Source organism: Oncorhynchus gorbuscha, linkage group LG09, assembly GCF_021184085.1.
Source record: "Oncorhynchus gorbuscha isolate QuinsamMale2020 ecotype Even-year linkage group LG09, OgorEven_v1.0, whole genome shotgun sequence".
Classification (NCBI taxonomy): domain Eukaryota; kingdom Metazoa; phylum Chordata; class Actinopteri; order Salmoniformes; family Salmonidae; genus Oncorhynchus; species Oncorhynchus gorbuscha.
In genome coordinates, this window is record NC_060181.1 from 96,288,644 (window position 1) to 96,315,039 (window position 26,396).

Below are 26,396 nucleotides of genomic sequence, written 5' to 3' on the forward strand. Positions count from 1 at the left end.
CTAGTGGTTAGAGTCTAGTGGTTAGAGTCTAGTGGTTAGAGCGTTGGGCCAGTAACCTGCAGGTAGCCTAGTGGTTAGAGTCTAGTGGTTAGAGTGTTGGGCCAGTAACCAGCAGGTAGTCTAGTGGTTAGAGTCTAGTGGTCAGAGCGTTGGGCCAGTAACCAGCAGGTAGTCTAGTGGTTAGAGTCTAGTGGTCAGAGTCTAGTGGTCAGAGTGTTGGGCTATAAATTGCATGTAGCCTAGTGGTTAGAGTCTAGTGGTCAGAGTGTTGGGCCAGTAACCTGCAGGCAGCCTAGTGGTTAGAGTGTTGGGCCAGTAACCTGCAGGTAGCCTAGTGGTTAGAGTCTAGTGGTCAGAGTGTTGGGCCAGTAACCTGCAGGTAGTCTAGTGGTTAGAGTCTAGTGGTCAGAGTGTTGGGCCAGTAACTTGCAGGTAGTCTAGTGGTTAGAGTCTAGTGGTTAGAGCGTTGGGCCAGTAACCTGCAGGTAGCCTAGTGGTTAGAGTCTAGTGGTCAGAGTGTTGGGCCAGTAACCTGCAGGTAGTCTAGTGGTTAGAGTCTAGTGGTTAGAGCGTTGGGCCAGTAACCTGCAGGTAGCCTAGTGGTTAGAGTCTAGTGGTTAGAGTGTTGGGCCAGTAACCTGCAGGTAGTCTAGTGGTTAGAGTCTAGTGGTTAGAGTGTTGGGCCAGTAACCTGCAGCTAGTCTAGTGGTTAGAGTCTAGTGGTCAGAGTGTTTGACCAGTAACCTGCAGGTAGCCTATTGGTTAGAGTCTAGTGGTCAGAGTGTTGGGCCAGTAACCTGTAGGTAGCCTAGTGTTTAGAGTCTAGTGGTCAGTGTTGGGCCAGTAACCTGCAGGTAGTCTAGTGGTCAGAGTGTTGGGCCAGTAACCTGCAGGTAGCCTAGTGGTTAGAGCCTAGTGGTCAGAGTGTTGGGCCAGTAACCTGCAGGTAGCCTAGTGGTTAGAGTCTAGTGGTCAGAGTGTTGGGCCAGTAACCTGCAGGTAGCCTAGTGGTTAGAGTCTACTGGTCAGAGTGTTGGGCCAGTAACCTGCAGGTAGCCTAGTGGTTAGAGCCTAGTGGTCAGAGTGTTGGGCCAGTAACCTGCAGGTAGCCTAGTGGTTAGAGCCTAGTGGTCAGAGTGTTGGGCCAGTAACCTGCAGGTAGCCTAGTGGTTAGAGTCTAGTGGTCAGAGTGTTGGGCCAGTAACCTGCAGGTAGCCTAGTGGTTAGAGCCTAGTGGTCAGAGAGTTGGGCCAGTAACCTGCAGGTAGCCTAGTGGTTAGAGTCTAGTGGTCAGAGTGTTGGGCCAGTAACCTGCAGGTGGTCTAGTGGTCAGAGTGTTGGACCACTAACCGAAAGGTCACTGGTTTTGAATCCCTCTGAGCTGACAAGGTGAAACAACGTTGTTGTTGACAACGGGAGAGTTGGGATATACACAACAACAACAAAATAATAATGCAATTTACACTTGTACATATAGATATAGAACAAATATAAACATATTATTATTACTATTATTATTATTATTACTTTTTTATTTTCCTGTTTCTCAGCAGCTGCAGAGGGCTCAGCAGAGGGCTCAGCAGAGGGCTCAGCAGAGGGCTCAGCAGAGGGCTCAGCATAGAGCTCAGCAGAGGGCTCAGCATAGAGCTCAGCAGAGGGCTCAGCATAGAGCTCAGCAGAGAGCTCAGCAGAGGACTCAGCATAGGGCTCATCAGATGGTTCAGCAGAGGGCTCAGCAGAGGGTTCAGCAGAGGGCTCAGCAGAAGGCTCAGCAGATGGCTCAGCAGATGGCTCAGCAGAGGGCTCAGCAGAGGACTCAGCATAGGGCTCATCAGATGGTTCAGCAGAGGGCTCAGCAGAGGGTTCAGCAGAGGGCTCAGCAGAAGGCTCAGCATAGAGCTCAGCAGAGGGCTCAACATAGAGCTCAACATATAGCTCGCAGAGGGCTCAGCATAGAGCTCAGCAGAGGGCTCAGCAGAGGGCTCAGCATAGAGCTCAGCAGAGGGCTCACCAGAGGGCTCAGCATAGAGCTCAGTAGAGGGCTCAGCAGAGGGCTCAGCAGATGGCTCAGCAGATGGCTCAGCAGAGGGCTCAGCAGAGGGCTCAGCAGAAGGCTCAGCATAGAGCTCAGCAGAGGGCTCAGCAGAGGGCTCAGCATAGAGCTCAGCAGAGGGCTCAGCAGAGGGCTCAGCATAGAGCTCAGCATAGAGATCAGCGGAGGGCTCAGCAGAGGGCTCAGCATAGAGGTCAGCAGACGGCTCAGCAGAGGGCTCAGCATAGAGCTCAGCATAGAGCTCAGCAGAGGGCTCAGTAGATGGCTCAGCAGAGGGCTCAGCAGAGGGCTCAGCAGCTGCAGAGGGCTTAGCAGAGGACTTAGCAGAGGGCTCAGCATAGAGCTCAGCAGAGGGCTCAGCAGAGTGCTCACCAGAGGGCTCATCATAGAGCTCAGCAGAGGGCTCAGCAGAGGGCTCAGCAGATGGCTCATCAATTGTTCAGCAGAGGGCTCAGCAGAGGGCTCAGCATAGAGCTCAGCAGATGGCTCAGCAGAGGGCTCAGCAGAGGGCTCAGCAGCTGCAGAGGGCTTAGCAGAGGACTTAGGAGATGGCTCAGCATAGAGCTCAGCAGAGGGCTCAGCAGAGTGCTCACCAGAGAGCTCAGCATAGAGCTCAGCAGAGGGCTCAGCAGAGGGCTCAGCAGATGGCTCATCAGATGGTTCAGCAGAGGGCTCAGCAGACGGCTCACCAGAGGGCTCAGCAGAGTGCTCAGCAGAAAGCTCAGCAGACGGCTCAGCAGAAGGCTCAGTGGAGGGCTCAGCAGAGGGCTCACCAGAGGGCTCAGCATAGAGCTCAGCAGACGGCTCAGCAGAGGGCTCAGCAGATGGCTCAGCAGATGGTTCAGCAGAAGGCTCAGCAGAGGGCTCAGCATAGAGCTCAGCAGAGGGCTCCCGAGTGGTGCAACAGTCTAAGACACTGCATCTCAGCGCAAGAGGCGTCACTACAGTCCCTGGTTCGAATCCAGGCTGCGTCACATCCGGCTGTGAAAAGGGAGTCCCGTAGGGCGGTGCACAATTGGCTCCTGGGTGGGTAGGGCTCCTGGGTGGGTTTGGCTCCTGGGTGGGTAGGGCTCCTGGGTGGGTAGGGCTCCTGGGTGGGTAGGGCTCCTGGGTGGGTTTGGCTCCTGGGCGGGTTTGGCTCCTGGGTGGGTAGGGCTCCTGGGTGGGTAGGACTGTCATTGTAAATCAGAATTTGCATTGAGCCGATCAGAGTTGTTGTGAGAGCAGTTCACTTGACAGTGACAAGTGGAAGGAAGCACTCTGGTATCACACATACTTTGTCCTGATAAGTTGGAATGCGCTGTAGCCTATAGTGAACAACAGCCCTGCATACTGCTAACAGAGTTTTCTATCCAGTGTTGAAATACACTGAGTGTACAAAACATTAAGAACACCCTGAGTTGCACTCCTCAGAACAGCCTCATTTCGACAGGGCATGGACTCTACAAGGTGTCGAAAGCGTTCCACAGAGCTGCTGGTCCATGTTGACTCCAATGCTTCTCACAGTGGTGTCAAGTTGGCTGGATGTCCTTTGGGTGGTGGATACACACATTCTTGATACACACAAGAAACTGTTGAGTGTGAAAAACCCAGCATCGTTGCAGTTCTTGACACAGTCCGGTGTGCCTGACACCTACTTCCATACCCCATTCAAATTCACTTAAATATTTTGTCTTGCCCATTCACCCTCTAAATGGCACACATACACAATCCATGTCCCAATTGTCTGGAGTCTTAAAATATTTATTTAAACTGTCTCTTCCCCTTCATCTACACTGATTGAAGTGGATTTAACAGGTGACATCAATAAGGGATCGTAGCTTTCACCTGGATTCACCTGGTCAGTCTATGTGGAAAGAGCAGGTGTTCCTAATGTTTTGTCCACTCATGTCAGTGTCTGTTGACCCAAGTCATGTTACACATTCAAGTGTACAGAATATCTTGGCTACTGTATAACTAGTATTTTCTGAATTATTACAAATGACTAGGCTAGCAGACTATCTTGACTAGTTTAATAATCACCTTAGTTGTCCTGGCCGTGGTTGCCATGCTTACGGTGTGACACGGCACAGCCCAAGGCTGTGTGTAATGCAGTGGCAGCCTAGACAGGAGCTGAGGAAGAGAAGTCAGGATAGATAGAGGCTCTGTCTATCTCTCAGTGCAATGCATTTGACTGGAGCACTCTGGTCTAAAGTAGTGCACTACATAGACAATAGGGTGACATAGGGCTCTGGTCTAAAGTAGTGCACTACATAGGCAATAGGGTGACATAGGGCCCTGGTCTAAAGTAGTGCACTGTGTAGGCAATAGGGTGCCATAGGGCCCTGGTCTAAAGTAGTGCACTATGTAGGCAATAGGGTGCCATAGGGCCCTGGTCTAAAGTAGTGCACTATGTAGGCAATAGGGTGCCATAGGGCCCTGGTCTAAAGTAGTGCACTATGTAGGCAATAGGGTGCCATAGGGCCCTGGTCTAAAGTAGTGCACTGTGTAGGCAATAGGGTGCCATAGGGCCCTGGTCTAAAGTAGTGCACTACGTAGGCAATAGGGTGCCATAGGGTCCTGGTCTAAAGTAGTGCACTACGTAGGCAATAGGGTGCCATAGGGTCCTGGTCTAAAGTAGTGCACTACGTAGGCAATAGGGTGCCATAGGGTCCTGGTCTAAAGTAGTGCACTACGTAGGCAATAGGGTGCCATAGGGCCCTGGTCTAAAGTAGTGCACTACGTAGGCAATAGGGTGCCATAGGGCCCTGGTCTAAAGTAGTGCACTGTGTAGGCAATAGGGTGCCATAGGGCCCTGGTCTAAAGTAGTGCACTACGTAGGCAATAGGGTGCCATAGGGTCCTGGTCTAAAGTAGTGCACTACGTAGGCAATAGGGTGCCATAGGGCCCTGGTCTAAAGTAGTGCACTGTGTAGGCAATAGGGTGCCATAGGGTCCTGGTCTAAAGTAGTGCACTACGTAGGCAATAGGGTGCCATAGGGTCCTGGTCTAAAGTAGTGCACTACGTAGGCAATAGGGTGCCATAGGGCCCTGGTCTAAAGTAGTGCACTACGTAGGCAATAGGGTGCCATAGGGCCCTGGTCTAAAGTAGTGCACTGTGTAGGCAATAGGGTGCCATAGGGCCCTGGTCTAAAGTAGTGCACTACGTAGGCAATAGGGTGCCATAGGGTCCTGGTCTAAAGTAGTGCACTACGTAGGCAATAGGGTGCCATAGGGCCCTGGTCTAAAGTAGTGCACTACGTAGGCAATAGGTTGCCATAGGGCCCTGGTCTAAAGTAGTGCACTACGTAGGCAATAGGGTGCCATAGGGCCCTGGTCTAAAGTAGTGCACTACGTAGGCAATAGGGTGACATAGGGCCCTGGTCTAAAGTAGTGCACTACGTAGGCAATAGGGTGCCATAGGGCCCTGGTCTAAAGTAGTGCACTGTGTAGGCAATAGGGTGCCATAGGGCCCTGGTCTAAAGTAGTGCACTGTGTAGGCAATAGGGTGCCATAGGGTCCTGGTCTAAAGTAGTGCACTACGTAGGCAATAGGGTGCCATAGGGCCCTGGTCTAAAGTAGTGCACTACGTAGGCAATAGGGTGCCATAGGGCCCTGGTCTAAAGTAGTGCACTACGTAGGCAATAGGGTGCCATAGGGCCCTGGTCTAAAGTAGTGCACTACGTAGGCAATAGGGTGCCATAGGGCCCTGGTCTAAAGTAGTGCACTACGTAGGCAATAGGGTGCCATAGGGCCCTGGTCTAAAGTAGTGCACTACGTAGGCAATAGGGTGCCATAGGGTCCTGGTCTAAAGTAGTGCACTACGTAGGCAATAGGGTGCCATAGGGTCCTGGTCTAAAGTAGTGCACTACGTAGGCAATAGGGTGCCATAGGGTCCTGGTCTAAAGTAGTGCACTACGTAGGCAATAGGGTGCCATAGGGTCCTGGTCTAAAGTAGTGCACTACGTAGGCAATAGGGTGCCATAGGGTCCTGGTCTAAAGTAGTGCACTACGTAGGCAATAGGGTGCTATTTGGGGGAGAGACTGTAAGTATCCATTCGCTGAAACTGCTAACTCCTCCACACAATGAATTGTCCTCTTTCCAGTCTCGGAGTGATGCACGTTAGCGCCTGACGGGCATACTGAGGTGACAGGATAAGGGGCAGAACCTGTGGTGGTGCCGCGGGTGTAGGGGACGGGGCAGTGGCACTGGCAACCACACTACAGTGACCCGATGGGCGGAGTGGCAGAGCAGGATAGAAGGGCAGGACTGGCAGGGTGCGGTCTCGAGTGGCAACTGATCGCTTGGTTCGCTCAAATTCCCCATTTCAATTGGAAAAGCAAAGCGGAAGTGAGAAGCCACTGAGAAGGAACCTTTTGGAGTCCGGGACAAACGGACAAGAAGGACAAATGCCAGAACCCGTAGTGGTCCTCCTCGTTTGACATTGACAGTTCTTCAGTGGCAAAACCACAGCACCAAGAAGACAATCTGCGACCACAGGTCACAACAGAAGATCGACTTTGAACCTGTTTATTTAAATAACCATACTTTACAACTCCATGCCCATATCTATTGGGTCCCGACTGGAAGAAAGACGTTACAGTTACGCCGCAGCGTTTGGACAACACCATACGCGGACGACAGAGACATCGAACTTTTACCCCGCTGCTGGTACCATAAAACGCATTCGGTTAAAATTGTTGTATTTTTTGGGGGCTTTTATGGACAGTTGCTGTGCGCAAGTATGATGTCGTGGATTAGACCGATACAATATTAAAGATTCGGTCCTCTACCCCCCCCCCATCCCTTACCCTGTGGGGGAAACAAGACGTATCCAGAGGGAGAGGGTAGCTTGAGACACCACGGCGACCTGTGCCACCTTACCACTCCGCGTCGGAGTGCCAGTGCCCGGCCCGGCCGGTCTGGGTGGGATGCGTCGCTCCGTGCTTGTGGGCCTCTTCATGGGGTGCACCCTGCTGCTCGCACCTGTAACGGAGGGCTGTGGGCCGGGGAGGGGATATGGCAAGAGACGTCCGCCGAAGAAGCTCACACCCCTCTCTTATAAGCAGTTCAGCCCAAACGTTGCCGAGAAAACACTGGGCGCCAGTGGCAGACATGAAGGCAAAATAACGAGAAATTCAGAACGATTCAAAGAGCTCACTCCCAACTATAACCCTGATATCATATTTAAAGACGAGGAGAATACGGCTGCCGATCGACTTATGACCCAGGTGAGAAGCAGGAATGGGGTTTTTAAAACGATGTGTGTTTTTATCCCAGTTTGACAGCGGTAGCAAGGTGACCCGATAGTCACATTAGACACGCTGTTGATAGTTCGTTTTTACATCTGGTTTGTACTTTGTTAAATGTTTAAAAACTTTTACTTCAAACTTTATTTTTTTTCCCCCCCAGCACTTTCATCTATGTTTTGGTTCAATTGATTTCTGTTGACCGTTCAAAATTAGACTAGCCTACACGTCAATTATGCAATAATAGGCTAGGCTATAACTAGTCTACCTCCTCTAAATGTAGGTTATATTGCAACACTGTAACTAACCTTATTTTAGACTAACTTGTCTCCTGTTTTGGGAGCTAAATTAGACTACACATGCAAGTGGACATCAGCAAAATACAAATGGCGCGAATTTATATGAATTGATAACCGGTTTAATTTTTTATTGATTATGACATGTTCACATCTATTTAATTAACCCTTCAAATGCTCTTGTTACACATTTTGAACGGAGAGTGAAATTACGCACCTACCATTACGCATGGATTATGTTTGAATAGCTCGCGGGTTTATTTGCAGACTTGTTCAGCGAAACCACTGATCTCTTCTAAAAAACAAGACCACGAAGAAACACAAGACATATCATGGCAATAGTTATCTGTATTTTTATTGGGAGGCAAACATACAGTAGCATAGCACATCGGGTGCAAAGCGAAAACATGTTTATAGCCTACATGTCTACGGCACTTTGACCACTTGTGACAACATCGCCGATCAAATCAAATTGTACTTGTCACGTACACATATTTAGCAGATGTTATTGCGGGTGTAGCGAAAAACTCAATAGCCTTTATGTGTTTAGGATATATAGTCTTTGTATTTAGTTGTTTCCCTCAGAGATTTTCATTCATCGTTGTATTACATGTAATGTATATATTTCATTATACATGATTACGTTTTAATTTATATCATTTCATTTGTTCTTCCTCCACTATGTTTTCTCAAGTCTTTTATGTTGTAATTAGCTCATATTTATGCCTACATGCTTAGTCCTACCAATGCTTACAGGACTGTTTGTTATCATCTGGTTCTTCTGTGGTTCCATGACAACCATTGACTCTTACTCTAATATCCCATTATGTTAGTCATTCCTCTCTCTCTCTCCTCTCTTCTCTCTCTCTCTCTTCCCCATCATTGTTAGTCATCCTTCTCTCTCCCCCAGCATTGTTAGTCATCCCTCTCGCTACTCTCTCTTCCCCAGCGTTGTTAGTCATTCCTCTCTCTCCTCTCTCTTCTCTCTCTCCTCTCTCTTCTCTCTCTCCTCTCTCTTCTCTCTCCTCCAGCGTTGTTAGTCATCCCTCTCTCTTCTCTCTCCTCTCTCTCCTCTCTCTCCCCCAGCGTTGTTAGTCATCCCTCTCTCCTCTCTCTCCCCCAGCGTTGTTAGTCATCCCTCTCTCTCCCCTCTCTCTCTCTTCCCCAGCGTTGTTAGTCATCCCTCTCTCCCCCAGCATTGTTAGTCATCCCTCTCTCTACTCTCTCTCCCCTCTCTCTCTCTTCCCCAGCGTTGTTAGTCATCCCTCTCTCCTCCAGCATTGTTAGTCATCCCTCTCTCTACTCTCTCTCCCCTCTCTCTCTCTTCCCCAGCGTTGTTAGTCATCCCTCTCTCCTCCAGCATTGTTAGTCATCCCTCTCTCTCCTCTCTCTCCCCCAGCGCTGTTAGTCATCCCTTTCTCTCCTCTATCTCTCTCTTCCCCAGCGTTGTTAGTCATCCCTTTCTCTCCTCTCTCTCTCTCTTCCCCAGCGTTGTTAGTCATCCCTTTCTCTCCTCTCTCTCTCTCTTCCCCAGCGCTGTTAGTCATCCCTTTCTCTCCTCTCTCTCTCTCTTCCCCAGCGCTGTTAGTCATCCCTTTCTCTCCTCTCTCTCTCTCTTCCCCAGCGTTGTTAGTCATCCCTTTCTCTCCTCTCTCTCTCTCTTCCCCAGCGCTGTTAGTCATCCCATTCTCTCCTCTCTCTCCCCCAGCGTTGATAGTCATCCCTCTCTCTCTGCTCTCTCTTCCCCAGCGTTGTTAGTCATCCCTCTCTCTCCTCTCTCTCCTCTCTCTCCCCCAGCGTGGTTAGTCATCCTCTCTCTCCTCTCTCTCCTCTCTCTCCCCCAGCGTTGTTAGTCATCCCTCTCTGTCCTCTCTCTCCTCTCTCTCCCCCAGCGTTGTTAGTCATCCCTCTCTCTCCTCTCTCTCCCCCAGCGTTGTTAGTAATCCCTCTCTCTCCTCTCTCTCCTCTCTCTCCCCCAGCGTTGTTAGTCATCCCTCTCTCTCCTCTCTCTCCTCTCTCTTCCCCAGCGTTGTTAGTCATCCCTCTCTCTCTCTCTCTCTCTCTTCTCTCTCTCCTCCAGCGTTGTTAGTCATCCCTCTCTCCTCTCTCTTCCCCAGCGTGGTTAGTCATCCCTCTCTCTCTCTCTCTCTCTCTCTCTCTCCCCCAGCGTTGTTAGTCATCCCTCTCCTCTCTCTCCCCCAGCGTTGTTAGTCATCCCTCTCTCTCCTCTCTCTCTCTCTCTCCCCCAGCGTTGTTAGTCATCCCTCTCCTCTCTCTCCCCCAGCGTTGTTAGTCATCCCTCTCTCTCCTCTCTCCCCCAGCATTGTTAGTCATCCCTCTCTCTACTCTCTCTCCTCTCTCTCTCTCTCTTCTCCAGCGCTGTTAGTCATCCCTTTCTCTCCTCTCTCTCCCCAGCGTTGTTAGTCATCCTTCTCTCTCCTCTCTCTCCCCAGCGTTGTTAGTCATCCTCTCTCTCTCTCTCTCTTCCCCAGCGCTGGTAGTCATCCCTTTCTCTCCTCTCTCTCCCCCAGCGTTGTTAGTCATCCCTCTCTCCTCTCTCTCCTCTCTCTTCCCCAGCGTTGTTAGTCATCCCTCTCTCTCCTCTCTCTTCTCGCTCTCCCCCAGCGTTGTTAGTCATCCCTCTCTCCCTCTCTCTCCCCCAGCGTTGTTAGTCATCCCTCTCTCTACTCTCTCTCGCCTCTCTCTCCTCTCTCTTCCCCAGCGTTGTTAGTCATCCCTCTCTGTCCTCTCTCTTCTCTCTCTCCCCCAGCGTTGTTAGTCATCCCTCTCTCCTCTCTCTCCCCCAGCGTTGTTAGTCATCCCTCTCTCTCCTCTCTCTCCCCCAGCATTGTTAGTCATCCCTCTCTCTCCTCTCTCTCCTCTCTCTTCCCCAGCGTTGTTAGTCATCCCTCTCTCTACTCTCTCTTCTCTCTCTCCTCCAGCGTTGTTAGTCATCCCTCTCTCCTCTCTCTTCCTCAGCGTGGTTAGTCATCCCTCTCTCTCCTCTCTCTCCTCTCTCTCCCCCAGCGTTGTTAGTCATCCCTCTCTCTCCTCTCTCTCCTCTCTCTCCCCCAGCGTTGTTAGTCATCCTCTCTCTCCTCTCTCTCCTCTCTCTCCCCCAGCGTTGTTAGTCATCCCTCTCTCCTCTCTCTCCTCTCTCTCCCCCAGCGTTGTTAGTCATCCCTCTCTCTCCTCTCTCTCCTCTCTCTCCCCCAGCGTGGTTAGTCATCCCTCTCTCTCCTCTCTCTTCTCTCTCTTCCCCAGCGTTGTTAGTCATCCCTCTCTCTCCTCTCTCTCCTCTCTCTTCCCCAGCGTTGTTAGTCATCCCTCTCTCTACTCTCTCTCTCTCCTCTCTCTCTCTCTCCTCCAGCGTTGTTAGTCATCCCTCTCTCCTCTCTCTTCCCCAGCGTGGTTAGTCATCCCTCTCTCTCCTCTCTCTCCTCTCTCTCCCCAGCGTTGTTAGTCATCCCTCTCCTCTCTCTCCCCCAGCGTTGTTAGTCATCCCTCTCTCTCTCTCTCTCTCTCTCTCCCCCAGCATTGTTAGTCATCCCTCTCCTCTCTCTCCCCAGCGTTGTTAGTCATCCCTCTCTCTCCTCTCTCTTCCCCAGCGCTGGTAGTCATCCCTTTCTCTCCTCTCTCTCCCCAGCGTTGTTAGTCATCCCCTCTCTCTCCTCTCTCTCCTCTCTCTTCCCCAGCGTTGTTAGTCATCCCTCTCTCTCTCTCTCTTCTCGCTCTCCCCAGCGTTGTTAGTCATCCCTCTCTCTCTCTCTCCCCCAGCGTTGTTAGTCATCCCTCTCTCTACTCTCTCTCGCCTCTCTCTCCTCTCTCTTCCCCAGCGTTGTTAGTCATCCCTCTCTGTCCTCTCTCTTCTCTCTCTCCCCCAGCGTTGTTAGTCATCCCTCTCTCTCCTCTCTCTCCCCCAGCGTTGTTAGTCATCCCTCTCTCTCCTCTCTCTCCCCCAGCATTGTTAGTCATCCCTCTCTCTCCTCTCTCTCCTCTCTCTTCCCCAGCGTTGTTAGTCATCCCTCTCTCTACTCTCTCTTCTCTCTCTCCTCCAGCGTTGTTAGTCATCCCTCTCTCCTCTCTCTTCCTCAGCGTGGTTAGTCATCCCTCTCTCTCCTCTCTCTCCTCTCTCTCCCCCAGCGTTGTTAGTCATCCTTCTCTCTCCTCTCTCTCCTCTCTCTCCCCAGCGTTGTTAGTCATCCCTCTCTCTCCTCTCTCTCCTCTCTCTCCCCCAGCGTTGTTAGTCATCCCTCTCTCTCCTCTCTCTCCTCTCTCTCCCCCAGCGTTGTTAGTCATCCCTCTCTCTCCTCTCTCTCCTCTCTCTCCCCCAGCGTGGTTAGTCATCCCTCTCTCTCCTCTCTCTTCTCTCTCTTCCCCAGCGTTGTTAGTCATCCCTCTCTCTCCTCTCTCTCCTCTCTCTTCCCCAGCGTTATTAGTCATCCCTCTCTCTACTCTCTCTCTCCTCTCTCTTCTCTCTCTCCTCCAGCGTTGTTAGTCATCCCTCTCTCCTCTCTCTTCCCCAGCGTGGTTAGTCATCCCTCTCTCTCCTCTCTCTCCTCTCTCTCCCCCAGCGTTGTTAGTCATCCCTCTCCTCTCTCTCCCCCAGCGTTGTTAGTCATCCCTCTCTCTCCTCTCTCTCTCTCTCTCCCCCAGCATTGTTAGTCATCCCTCTCCTCTCTCTCCCCCAGCGTTGTTAGTCATCCCTCTCTCTCCTCTCTCTCCCCCAGCATTGTTAGTCATCCCTCTCTCTCCTCTCTCTCCCCCAGCATTGTTAGTCATCCCTCTCTCTACTCTCTCTCCTCTCTCTCCTCTCTCTTCTCCAGCGCTGTTAGTCATCCCATTCTCTCCTCTCTCTCCCCCAGCGTTGATAGTCATCCCTCTCTCTCTGCTCTCTCTTCCCCAGCGTTGTTAGTCATCCCTCTCTCTCCTCTCTCTCCTCTCTCTCCCCCAGCGTGGTTAGTCATCCCTCTCTCTCCTCTCTCTCCTCTCTCTCCCCCAGCGTTGTTAGTCATCCCTCTCTCTCCTCTCTCTCCTCTCTCTCCCCCAGCGTTGTTAGTCATCCCTCTCTCTCCTCTCTCTCCCCCAGCGTTGTTAGTAATCCCTCTCTCTCCTCTCTCTCCTCTCTCTCCCCCAGCGTTGTTAGTCATCCCTCTCTCTCCTCTCTCTCCTCTCTCTTCCCCAGCGTTGTTAGTCATCCCTCTCTCTACTCTCTCTCCTCTCTCTTCTCTCTCTCCTCCAGCGTTGTTAGTCATCCCTCTGTCCTCTCTCTTCCCCAGCGTGGTTAGTCATCCCTCTCTCTCCTCTCTCTCCTCTCTCTCCCCCAGCGTTGTTAGTCATCCCTCTCCTCTCTCTCCCCCAGCGTTGTTAGTCATCCCCTCTCTCCTCTCTCTCCTCTCTCTCCCCCAGCGTTGTTAGTCATCCCTCTCCTCTCTCTCCCCCAGCGTTGTTAGTCATCCCTCTCTCTCCTCTCTCCCCCAGCATTGTTAGTCATCCCTCTCTCTACTCTCTCTCCTCTCTCTCCTCTCTCTTCTCCAGCGCTGTTAGTCATCCCTTTCTCTCCTCTCTCTCCCCAGCGTTGTTAGTCATCCTTCTCTCTCCTCTCTCTCCCCAGCGTTGTTAGTCATCCCTCTCTCTCCTCTCTCTTCCCCAGCGCTGGTAGTCATCCCTTTCTCTCCTCTCTCTCCCCCAGCGTTGTTAGTCATCCCTCTCTCTCCTCTCTCTCCTCTCTCTTCCCCAGCGTTGTTAGTCATCCCTCTCTCTCCTCTCTCTTCTCGCTCTCCCCCAGCGTTGTTAGTCATCCCTCTCTCTCCTCTCTCTCCCCCAGCGTTGTTAGTCATCCCTCTCTCTACTCTCTCTCGCCTCTCTCTCCTCTCTCTTCCCCAGCGTTGTTAGTCATCCCTCTCTGTCCTCTCTCTTCTCTCTCTCCCCCAGCGTTGTTAGTCATCCCTCTCTCTCCTCTCTCTCCCCCAGCGTTGTTAGTCATCCCTCTCTCTCCTCTCTCTCCCCCAGCATTGTTAGTCATCCCTCTCTCTCCTCTCTCTCCTCTCTCTTCCCCAGCGTTGTTAGTCATCCCTCTCTCTACTCTCTCTTCTCTCTCTCCTCCAGCGTTGTTAGTCATCCCTCTCTCCTCTCTCTTCCTCAGCGTGGTTAGTCATCCCTCCTCTCTCTCCTCTCTCTCCTCTCTCCCCCAGCGTTGTTAGTCATCCCTCTCTCTCCTCTCTCTCCTCTCTCTCCCCCAGCGTTGTTAGTCATCCCTCTCTCTCCTCTCTCTCCTCTCTCTCCCCCAGCGTTGTTAGTCATCCCTCTCTCTCCTCTCTCTCCTCTCTCTCCCCCAGCGTTGTTAGTCATCCCTCTCTCTCCTCTCTCTCCTCTCTCTCCCCCAGCGTGGTTAGTCATCCCTCTCTCTCCTCTCTCTTCTCTCTCTTCCCCAGCGTTGTTAGTCATCCCTCTCTCTCCTCTCTCTCCTCTCTCTTCCCCAGCGTTGTTAGTCATCCCTCTCTCTACTCTCTCTCTCCTCTCTCTTCTCTCTCTCCTCCAGCGTTGTTAGTCATCCCTCTCTCCTCTCTCTTCCCCAGCGTGGTTAGTCATCCCTCTCTCTCCTCTCTCTCCTCTCTCTCCCCCAGCGTTGTTAGTCATCCCTCTCCTCTCTCTCCCCCAGCGTTGTTAGTCATCCCTCTCTCTCCTCTCTCTCCTCTCTCTCCCCCAGCATTGTTAGTCATCCCTCTCCTCTCTCTCCCCCAGCGTTGTTAGTCATCCCTCTCTCTCCTCTCTCTCCCCCAGCATTGTTAGTCATCCCTCTCTCTCCTCTCTCTCCCCCAGCATTGTTAGTCATCCCTCTCTCTACTCTCTCTCCTCTCTCTCCTCTCTCTTCTCCAGCGCTGTTAGTCATCCCTTTCTCTCCTCTCTCTCCCCAGCGTTGTTAGTCATCCTTCTCTCTCCTCTCTCTCCCCAGCGTTGTTAGTCATCCCTCTCTCTCCTCTCTCTTCCCCAGCGCTGTTAGTCATCCCTTTCTCTCCTCTCTCTCCCCCAGCGTTGTTAGTCATCCCTCTCTCTCCTCTCTCTCCTCTCTCTTCCCCAGCGTTGTTAGTCATCCCTCTCTCTCCTCTCTCTTCTCGCTCTCCCCCAGCGTTGTTAGTCATCCCTCTCTCTCCTCTCTCTCCCCCAGCGTTGTTAGTCATCCCTCACTCTACTCTCTCTCGCCTCTCTCTCCTCTCTCTTCCCCAGCGTTGTTAGTCATCCCTCTCTCCTCTCTCTCCCCCAGCGTTGTTAGTCATCCCTCTCTCTCCTCTCTCTCCTCTCTCTTCCCCAGCGTTGTTAGTCATCCCTCTCTCCTCTCTCTCCCCCAGCGTTGTTAGTCATCCATCTCTCTCCTCTCTCTCCTCTCTCTCCCCCAGCGTTGTTAGTCATCCCTCTCTCTCCTCTCTCTCCCCCAGCGTTGTTAGTCATCCCTCTCTCCTCTCTCTCCCCCAGCGTTGTTAGTCATCCCTCTCTCTCCTCTCTCTCCTCTCTCTCCCCAGCGTTGTTAGTCATCCCTCTCTCTCCTCTCTCTCCTCTCTCTCCCCCAGCGTTGTTAGTCATCCCTCTCTCTCCTCTCTCCCCCAGCGTTGTTAGTCATCCCTCTCTCCTCTCTCTCCCCCAGCGTTGTTAGTCATCCTCTCTCTCCTCTCTCTCCCCCAGCGTTGTTAGTCATCCTCTCTCTCCTCTCTCTCCCCCAGCGTTGTTAGTCATCCCTCTCTCTCCTCTCTCTCCTCTCTCTCCCCCAGCGTTGTTAGTCATCCCTCTCTCTCCTCTCTCTCCTCTCTCTCCCCCAGCGTTGTTAGTCATCCCTCTCTCTCCTCTCTCTCCTCTCTCTCCCCCAGCGTTGTTAGTCATCCCTCTCTCCTCTCTCTCCCCCAGCGTTGTTAGTCATCCCTCTCTCTCCTCTCTCTCTTCTCTCTCCCCCAGCGTTGTTAGTCATCCCTCTCTCCTCTCTCTCCCCCAGCGTTGTTAGTCATCCATCTCTCTCCTCTCTCTCCTCTCTCTCCCCCAGCATTGTTAGTCATCCCTCTCTCTCCTCTCTCTCCCCCAGCGTTGTTAGTCATCCCTCTCTCCTCTCTCTCCTCTCTCTTCCCCAGCGTTGTTAGTCATCCATCTCTCTCCTCTCTCTCCTCTCTCTCCCCCAGCGTTGTTAGTCATCCCTCTCTCTCCTCTCTCTCCCCCAGCGTTGTTAGTCATCCCTCTCTCTCCTCTCTCTCCCCCAGCGTTGTTAGTCATCCCTCTCTCTCCTCTCTCTCCCCCAGCGTTGTTAGTCATCCCTCTCTCTCCTCTCTCTCCCCCAGCGTTGTTAGTCATCCCTCTCTCTCCTCTCTCTCCCCCAGCGTTGTTAGTAATCCCTCTCTCACCTCTCTCTCCTCTCTCTCCCCCAGCGTTGTTAGTCATCCCTCTCTCTCCTCTCTCTCCCCCAGCGTTGTTAGTAATCCCTCTCTCTCCTCTCTCTCCCCCAGCGTTGTTAGTAATCCCTCTCTCTCCTCTCTCTCCTCTCTCTCCTCTCTCTCCTCTCTCTCCCCCAGCGTTGTTAGTAATCCCTCTCTCTCCTCTCTCTCCTCTCTCTCCCCCAGCGTTGTTAGTAATCCCTCTCTCTCCTCTCTCTCCTCTCTCTCCCCCAGTGTTGTTAGTCATCCCTCTCTCTCCTCTCTCTCCCCCAGCATTGTTAGTCATCCCTCTCTCTCCTCTCTCTCCTCTCTCTCCCCCAGCGTTGTTAGTCATCCCTCTCTCTCCTCTCTCTCCCCCAGCGTTGTAAAGACAAGCTGAACTCCTTGGCCATCTCTGTGATGAACATGTGGCCTGGGGTGACGCTGAGAGTGACAGAAGGATGGGACGAGGACGGGCACCACTCAGAGGACTCCCTCCATTATGAGGGAAGAGCGGTGGACATCACCACGTCTGACCGGGACAGGAACAAGTACGCCATGCTGGCTCGCCTGGCTGTGGAGGCTGGCTTCGACTGGGTCTATTACGAGTCCAAGGCCCACGTGCACTGCAGTGTCAAATCAGGTAGGGTGATGGGATGACACACACAGAACGCAGTCCTGTATCATATAAGTGATCCACCTTGTGTGGCAACATGCAGTACATGTGATTGAAGTCTCAGACCGCTCTGGCTCGTTCAGAGATGGTTTCTGTCTGTTGGTGAGAGACTAGAATTCGGCAGGCTAAATGTAGTGGTGATGTTATAACCTTTTTGTTGATTGGGTGACCGTGGTTGAGAGGTTGTAGAGCCCACTACCACCGTTATAGCCCTTCAGTGTCAGGGGAGGACAGGGGAGGACAGCGGTGTGAACTTCTATTTATTCATTTATTAATGAAAATGTGTTTTTTGGGGGCAGAAATGCCTTCTTGAACATGTGAACTTTCATGTGCCTGAATAACAAACTTGTATGTCATTTGTAAATACGAATAAAATAGTTAAATTAAGAGACTAGTTGGTTTAGCCACAGACAAAGTTAACAACCTTTCCTCTAGCCATGATTGGCTGAGATAATGAGTGGGCTGGACATGCCGAGAGATGAGTTTGGATTGGTCTGCCGTATAGCAGGAGTTTGAGCTATTTGAGCTGGTCCGTATGTGTATGTTATCCTGTCTAAAGTATCACGTAGTAAAACTGCATACGTGTTGCTCTCCACTTTCTGGAGGACTGAGTTTTGAAATGAGTTGAATTCGAGTATGATATAGAGAAAACACCTTTCTCCGGATTACATCTTCAAACTAAAGGGCAACCGTGGCATACAGAGAAGATAGTCTAGCTAGTAATATTTTCAGATGTTGGTTAGCTACAGTGCCTGCAGATTTATGCAGGGTAGTAACATCATGAGTTGGGATTATGGTTCATCGATTAGCTAGCTACATGTCTTGACAAAAGACTCCATTATGCAAGTATCTATTTCAATATAATGTCACTGCGACAATAGATAGACGTTTGTTTGCCACCTACTTTCTGAAAGCCCGGTAGCTACAAGGGGTTTGAATACTTTCTGAAAGCCCTGTAGCTACAAGGGTTATGAATACTTTCTGAAAGCCCTGTAGCTACAAGGGGTATGAATACTTTCTCAAAGCCCTGTAGCTACGAGGGGTATGAATACTTTCTGAAAGCCCTGTAGCTACAAGGGGTATGAATACTTTCTGAAAGCCCTGTAGCTACAAGGGGTGTGAATACTTTCTGAAAGCCCTGTAGATACAAGGGGTGTGAATACTTTCTGAAAGCCCTGTATGCCGACAGAGGAGCGCCTTTTATGATGGAACGTTGAATATCTTTGACCTTTATTGAGTTGGACCAGAGTTACAACTTCTTAACTGTAGGACCAGAGTTACAACTTCTTAACATAGGACCAGAGTTACAACTTCTTAACATAGGACCAGAGTTACAACTACTTAACATAGGACCAGAGTTACAACTTCTTAACATAGGACCAGAGTTACAACTACTTAACATAGGACCAGAGTTACAACTACTTAACTGTAGGACCAGAGTTACAACTACTTAACATAGGACCAGAGTTACAACTACTTAACATAGGACCAGAGTTACAACTACTTAACATAGGACCAGAGTTACAACTTCTTAACTGTAGGACCAAAGTTACAACTTCTTAACTGTAGGACCAGAGTTACAACTTCTTAACTGTAGGACCAGAGTTACAACTACTTAACATAGGACCAGAGTTACAACTACTTAACATAGGACCAGAGTTACAACTTCTTAACTGTAGGACCAGAGTTACAACTTCTTAACTGTAGGACCAGAGTTACAACTTCTTAACTGTAGGACCAGAGTTACAACTACTTAACATAGGACCAGAGTTACAACTACTTAACATAGGACCAGAGTTACAACTTCTTAACTGTAGGACCAGAGTTACAACTTCTTAACATAGGACCAGAGATAACAACTTCTTAACTGTAGGACCAGAGTTACAACTACTTAACATAGGACCAGAGTTACAACTACTTAACATAGGACCAGAGTTACAACTACTTAACATAGGACCAGAGTTACAACTACTTAACTGTAGGACCAGAGATAACAACTTCTTAACATAGGACCAGAGTTACAACTACTTAACATAGGACCAGAGTTACAACTTCTTAACTGTAGGACCAGAGTTACAACTTCTTAACTGTAGGACCAGAGTTACAACTACTTAACATAGGACCAGAGTTACAACTACTTAACATAGGACCAGAGTTACAACTTCTTAACTGTAGGACCAGAGTTACAACTTCTTAACATAGGACCAGAGATAACAACTTCTTAACTGTAGGACCAGAGTTACAACTACTTAACATAGGACCAGAGTTACAACTACTTAACATAGGACCAGAGTTACAACTTCTTAACATAGGACCAGAGTTACAACTTCTTAACATAGGACCAGAGATAACAACTTCTTAACTGTAGGACCAGAGATACAACTTCTTAACTGTAGGACCAGAGTTACAACTTCTTAACATAGGACCAGAGTTAACAAGCTTGTGTGTGCAGAGCGGCACAATAATTACAATGAAGACACGTCTTACATTTTTTTTTTAGTTAATTAATCCAATGTTTAACCCGACCCAGAGTATGACGCGTGTCATCCTTCTAACTGTGGATCAAATAGCGATCATTCTGTTCAGGACAAATCAGACCAATACAATTTGTATTTGTCACATGCGCCGAATGCAACAGGTGAAATGTTTACTTTTACAAGCCCTTAACCAACAATTCAGCAGAGAGAACAGTCTATGACTACGGTGGCTGGGGTCTTTGACAATTTCTAGGGCCGATCTTCATCTCTCCCGAGCCTGTACGGGAGTTGTAGCGATGAGACAAGATAGTAACTACTAATAATTGGATACAGTGAAATTGGGGTGAAAAGGGGGTAAAATCAAATTTAAGAAATGGAAATGTGAAGAGCACATTTTGTCTCACGAGTGTTTTGGTACGAGGTCCTGGTATAGACGTCCTGGATGCCCCTGTGATGTACTGGGCCGCGTGCATTACCCTCTGTAGTTCCTTGGTGTAGAGGTCCTGGATGGCAGGAAGCTTGGCCCGGTGTGGTACTGGGCCGTACTATGTACCCTCTGTAGTTCCTTGGTGTAGAGGTCCTGGATGGCAGGAAGCTTGGCCCGGTGTGGTACTGGGCCGTACTATGTACCCTCTGTAGTTCCTTGGTGTAGAGGTCCTGGAAGGCAGGAAGCTTGGCCCGGTGTGGTACTGGGCCATACTACATACCCTCTGTAGTTCCTTGGTGTAGAGGTCCTGGAAGGCAGGAAGCTTGGCCCAGTGATGTACTGGGCCGTACTACATTACCCTCTGTAGTTCCTTGGTGTAGAGGTCCTGGATGGCAGGAAGCTTGGCCCAGTGATGTACTGGGCCGCATGCATTACCCTCTGTAGTTCCTTGGTGTAGAGGTCCTGGATGGCAGGAAGCTTGGCCCGGTGATGTACTGGCCGCATGCATTACCCTCTGTAGTTCCTTGGTGTAGAGGTCCTGGATGGCAGGAAGCTTGGCCCGGTGTGGTACTGGGCCGTACTACATTACCCTCTGTAGTTCCTTGGTGTAGAGGTCCTAGATGGCAGGAAGCTTGGCCCGGTGTGGTACTGGGCCGTACTACATACCCTCTGTAGTTCCTTGGTGTAGAGGTCCTGGATGGCAGGAAGCTTGGCCCGGTGTGGTACTGGGCCGTACTATGTACCCTCTGTAGTTCCTTGGTGTAGAGGTCCTGGATGGCAACGTCTCATCTTTACAGGACAAAGTCTCATCTTAAAACTTATTTTCGAGATATTAAACTCAGATCACATACAAATGCTCAAAAGTTGCCCAAATAAGGGGGAGGGATGGGGTTATCTTGTCAGGTAGAGGATCTGTGATCTGTTGAGGATCCCAGAAGATACACGCAAATCAGGATTTTCTCTGAGATGATAATTGTGATGATACTCTCTGAATATTTTGTTTTTCTGTGTGGATTGATTGTCTTGTTTTCACAATCCTCTTAAGTTTGAAACCCGGAGTAGTTGTCTGAAGCAGTTTACAGTAGGTCAGAGAGGTTAGTGGAGGGAGAGGCCCCACTCTAAGAGCCGGTGACAGTTAACTGATTAACTTTCTCTGTTTGTCCCCCCCCCCGCTCCCTTTGTCGTGTTTTCCCTCAGTCCTCCGTGATCTCCCTGGTCTCCTTGCTCACCTTTCTCAAATATCTAATCTAATCAAGTCTTATCACTTGGCCTTGGTACTTAACCGTTCCCAAATATTAGTGTTTTGACCCAGTGAAGACTTGAGACTGCCATTCGAGTGTCTTAGGTTGCGTGCCAAATGGTATTCCCTACAGAGTGCACTATTTTTTGTCCCTGATCCGTGTAGGGAATAGGGTACCACTTGGAATACCGCCTTTACCTGTTCTGTGACTAGAGAACAGAGAGACTTTCTGACTCATTTCAGTGGAAGTTGAGATGTAATCATTGGGTTACTCATTAAGCTGGTAATGCATTTGCCCCGAATTTTTGAGCAAAAGTTAAAGTTGAAAAGGAGAGATATGTTGTCAATGTTTCAGTGGAAGGTTTTTTTTCAAGGAGTATGTGTTTAAATGAAGAGTGTGTGTGTGTGTGTGTGTGTGTGTGTGTGTGTGTGTGTGTGTGTGTGTGTGTGTGTGTGTGTGTGTGTGTGTGTGTGTGTGTGTGTGCGTGCGTGCGTGCGTGCGTGCGTGCGTGCGTGCGTGCGTGCGTGCGTGCGTACGTACGTGTGTGTGTGTGTGTGTGTGTGTGTGTGTGTGTGTGTATGTGCGTGTGTGTGTGTGTGTGTGTGTGCGTGCGTGCGTGCGTGCGTGCGTGCGTGCGTGCGTGCGTGCGTGCGTACGTGTGTGTGTGTGTGTGTGTGTGTGTGTGTGTGCTTACACATGCTTGTGTGCAACATAACTGCCTACGTGGGTGTGTATTGACAGAGACCCCTTCAAGTCTCCAAAAGCTATAATGTTGACCTCAATCGAAAAGGTCTTGGTGTTTCCCTAAATGTTAAACATGAAACAATCATGGGATGTACGTGTTGACTAAGGTATCATAGACACTGGATGTACGTGTTGACTAAGGTATCATAGACACTGGATGTACGTGTTGACTAAGGTATCATAGACACTGGATGTACGTGTTGACTAAGGTATCATAGACACTGGATGTACGTGTTGACTAAGGTATCATAGACACTGGATGTACGTGTTGACTAAGGTATCATAGACACTGGATGTACGTGTTGACTAAGGTATCATAGACACTGGATGTACGTGTGGACTAAGGTATCATAGACACTGGATGTACGTGTTGACTAAGGTATCATAGACACAGGATGTACGTGTTGACTAAGGTATCATAGACACTGGATGTGCGTGTTGACTAAGGTATCATAGACACTGGATGTACGTGTTGACTAAGGTATCATAGACACTGGATGTACGTGTTGACTAAGGTATCATAGACACTGGATGTACGTGTTGACTGAAGGTATCATAGACACTGGATATGCGTGTTGACTAAGGTATCATAGACACTGGATGTACGTGTGGACTAAGGTATCATAGACACTGGATGTACGTGTTGACTAAGGTATCATAGACACAGGATGTACGTGTTGACTAAGGTATCATAGACACTGGATGTACGTGTTGACTAAGGTATCATAGACACTGGATGTACGTGTTGACTAAGGTATCATAGACACTGGATATACGTGTTGACTAAGGTATCATAGACACTGGATGTACGTGTTGACTAAGGTATCATAGACACTGGATGTACGTGTTGACTAAGGTATCATAGACACTGGATGTACGTGTTGACTAAGGTATCATAGACACTGGATGTACGTGTTGACTAAGGTATCATAGACACTGGATGTACGTGTTGACTAAGGTATCATAGACACTGGATGTATCATAGACACTGGATGTACGTGTTGACTAAGGTATCATAGACACTGGATGTACGTGTTGACTAAGGTATCATAGACACTGGATGTACGTGTTGACTAAGGTATCATAGACACTGGATGTACGTGTTGACTAAGGTATCATAGACACTGGATAGACACGTGTTGACTAAGGTATCATAGACACTGGATGTACGTGTTGACTAAGGTATCATAGACACTGGATGTACGTGTTGACTAAGGTATCATAGACACTGGATGTACGTGTTGACTAAGGTATCATAGACACTGGATGTACGTGTTGACTAAGGTATCATAGACACTGGATGTACGTGTTGACTAAGGTATCATAGACACTGGATGTACGTGTTGACTAAGGTATCATAGACACTGGATGTACGTGTTGACTAAGGTATCATAGACACTGGATGTACGTGTTGACTAAGGTATCATAGACACTGGATGTACGTGTTGACTAAGGTATCATAGACACTGGATGTACGTGTTGACTAAGGTATCATAGACACTGGATGTACGTGTTGACTAAGGTATCATAGACACTGGATGTACGTGTTGACTAAGGTATCATAGACACTGGATGTACGTGTTGACTAAGGTATCATAGACACTGGATGTAGACACGTGTTGACTAAGACACTGTATCATAGACACTGGATGTACGTGTTGACTAAGGTATCATAGACACTGGATGTACGTGTTGACTAAGGTATCATAGACACTGGATGTACGTGTTGACTAAGGTATCATAGACACTGGATGTACGTGTTGACTAAGGTATCATACGTGTTGACTAAGGTATCATAGACACTGGATGTACGTGTTGACTAAGGTATCATAGACACTGGATGTACGTGTTGACTAAGGTATCATAGACACTGGATGTACGTGTTGACTAAGGTATCATAGACACTGGATGTACGTGTTGACTAAGGTATCATAGACACTGGATGTACGTGTTGACTAAGGTATCATAGACACTGGATGTACGTGTTGACTAAGGTATCATAGACACTGGATGTACGTGTTGACTAAGGTATCATAGACACTGGATGTACGTGTTGACTAAGGTATCATAGACACTGGATGTACGTGTTGACTAAGGTATCATAGACACTGGATGTACGTGTTGACTAAGGTATCATAGACACTGGATGTACGTGTTGACTAAGGTATCATAGACACTGGATGTATCATAGACACGTGTTGACTAAGGTATCATAGACACTGGATGTACGTGTTGACTAAGGTATCATAGACACTGGATGGATGTACGTGTTGACTAAGGTATCATAGACACTGGATGTACGTGTTGACTAAGGTATCATAGACACTGGATGTTGACTAAGGTGTTGACTAAGGTATCATAGACACTGGATGTACGTGTTGACTAAGGTATCATAGACACTGGATGTACGTGTTGACTAAGGTATCATAGACACTGGATGTACGTGTTGACTAAGGTATCATAGACACTGGATGTACGTGTTGACTAAGGTATCATAGACACTGGATGTACGTGTTGACTAAGGTATCATAGACACTGGATGTACGTGTTGACTAAGGTATCATAGACACTGGATGTACGTGTTGACTAAGGTATCATAGACACTGGATGTACGTGTTGACTAAGGTATCATAGACACTGGATGTACGTGTTGACTAAGGTATCATAGACACTGGATGTACGTGTTGACTAAGGTATCATAGACACTGGTATCATAGACACTGGATGTACGTGTTGACTAAGGTATCATAGACACTGGATGTACGTGTGGACTAAGGTATCATAGACACTGGATGTACGTGTTGACTAAGGTATCATAGACACTGGATGTACGTGTTGACTAAGGTATCATAGACACTGGATGTATCATAGACACGTGTTGACTAAGGTATCATAGACACTGGATGTACTGGTGTTGACTGTATCATAGACACTGGAACGTGTTGACTAAGGTATCATAGACACTGGATGTACGTGTTGACTAAGGTATCATAGACACTGGATGTACGTGTTGACTAAGGTATCATAGACACTGGATGTACGTGTTGACTAAGGTATCATAGACACTGGATGTACGTGTTGACTAAGGTATCATAGACACTGGATGTACGTGTTGACTAAGGTATCATAGACACTGGATGTACGTGTTGACTAAGGTATCATAGACACTGGATGTACGTGTTGACTAAGGTATCATAGACACTGGATGTACGTGTTGACTAAGGTATCATAGACACTGGATGTACGTGTTGACTAAGGTATCATAGACACTGGATGTACGTGTTGACTAAGGTATCATAGACACTGGATGTACGTGTTGACTAAGGTATCATAGACACTGGATGTACGTGTTGACTAAGGTATCATAGACACTGGATGTACGTGTTGACTAAGGTATCATAGACACTGGATGTACGTGTTGACTAAGGTATCAACCCACTGGCCTATTGATGGAACCTCTTTATGTCAGTTTACCTTCAGGTCTTGTGTCAAAGTCTACACTTCTTAACAGTCCTCAATATGTCTGTCTGTCTGTCTGTCTGTCTGTCTGTCTGTCTGTCTGTCTGTCTGTCAGTCCTCAATATGTCTGTCTGTCTGTCTGTCTGTCTGTCTGTCTGTCTGTCTGTCTGTCTGTCTGTCTGTCTGTCTGTCTGTCTGTCTGTCTGTCTGTCTGTCTGTCTGTCTGTCTGTCTGTCTGTCTGTCTGTCTGTCTGTCTGTCTGTCTGTGTCTCTGTCTGTGTCTCTGTCTGTCTGTGTCTGTGTCTCTCTCTCTCTCTCTCTCTCTCTCTCTCTCTCTCTCTCTCTCTGTCTCTCTCTCGGTCTCTCTCTCTGTCTCTCTCTCTGTCTGTCTCCCTCTCTGTCTCTCTCTCTGTCTCTCTCTCTGTCTCTCTCTCTGTCTCTCTCTCTCTGTCTCTCTCTCTCTCTCTCTCTCTCTCTCTCTCTCTCTCTCTCTCTCTCTCTCTCTCTCTCTCTCTCTCTCTCTCTCTCTCTCTCTCTCTCTCTCTCTCTCTCTCTCTCTCTCTCTCTCTCAGAGCACTCAGTAGCAGCTAAGACCGGAGGTTGTTTCCCAGGTCGTTCCCTGGTGACGCTGGAAGACGGGAGCAGCAGGGCGGTTCAGGACCTCCAGCCGGGTGACCGTGTCCTGTCCTCCTCGGGGGTTGATGGGAGCGGAGGAGAGCTTGTCTACAGTGAGTTCCTGACCTTCCTGGACCACGAGCCTGCAGCCAGGAAACAGTTCTACGTGTTGGGAACAGAGACGGGAGCGAACCTGACCCTCACCGCGGCTCATCTTGTGTTCGTGACCGAGGGTAACTGTTCAGTCGGCGAATCGTCCAATGGGGTTGTCACACGGACTATGTACGCCAGCGACGTACGGCCAGGGCAGTGTGTGCTGACCGCAGGTGGAGACAAGGGACTACAAGCCCACCTCTCCCCAGTCGCCTGGATCCACATCCAGGTGGACATCGGGGCCTTCGCCCCCCTGACACGCCACGGCTCACTGGTGGTGGACGGCGTTTTAGCCTCGTGCTACGCTGCTATGGACCAGCACCACATGGCGCACTGGGCATTTGGTCCCCTCCGCCTGCTGTACAGCTGGACTGGCCTAGGGACTATACAAGGGGACGGACTACACTGGTACTCACGGGTCCTGTATTGGATAGGAACCTTCCTACTGGACCCTGGACACTTCCACCCCTGGGGGGTGGTCACGAATGATGTGGAGAGATAGAGAGTGAGAACAGAGAGACAGGGAGGAGAACAGAGAGAACAGAGAGACAGGGTAGAGAACAGAGAGACAGGGTGGAGAACAGAGAGAACAGAGAGACAGGGTAGAGAACAGAGAGACAGGGTAGAGAACAGA

At 49.4% G+C, this 26,396-nt stretch overlaps 1 protein-coding gene across 1 annotated transcript; it reads left to right on the plus strand.

Annotated features, from left to right (window-relative positions):
• Positions 1-6,299: 6,299 nt before the first annotated feature.
• Positions 6,300-26,371, plus strand: LOC124043035 (indian hedgehog B protein-like). Its single transcript, XM_046361219.1, has 3 exons — positions 6,300-7,263; positions 16,352-16,613; positions 25,567-26,371. Exons 1-3 carry the CDS (start codon positions 6,964-6,966, stop codon positions 26,262-26,264), a joined length of 1,260 nt encoding a protein of 419 aa, XP_046217175.1. The 5' UTR covers positions 6,300-6,963; the 3' UTR covers positions 26,265-26,371.
• The last annotated feature ends 25 nt before the right edge of the window (positions 26,372-26,396 follow it).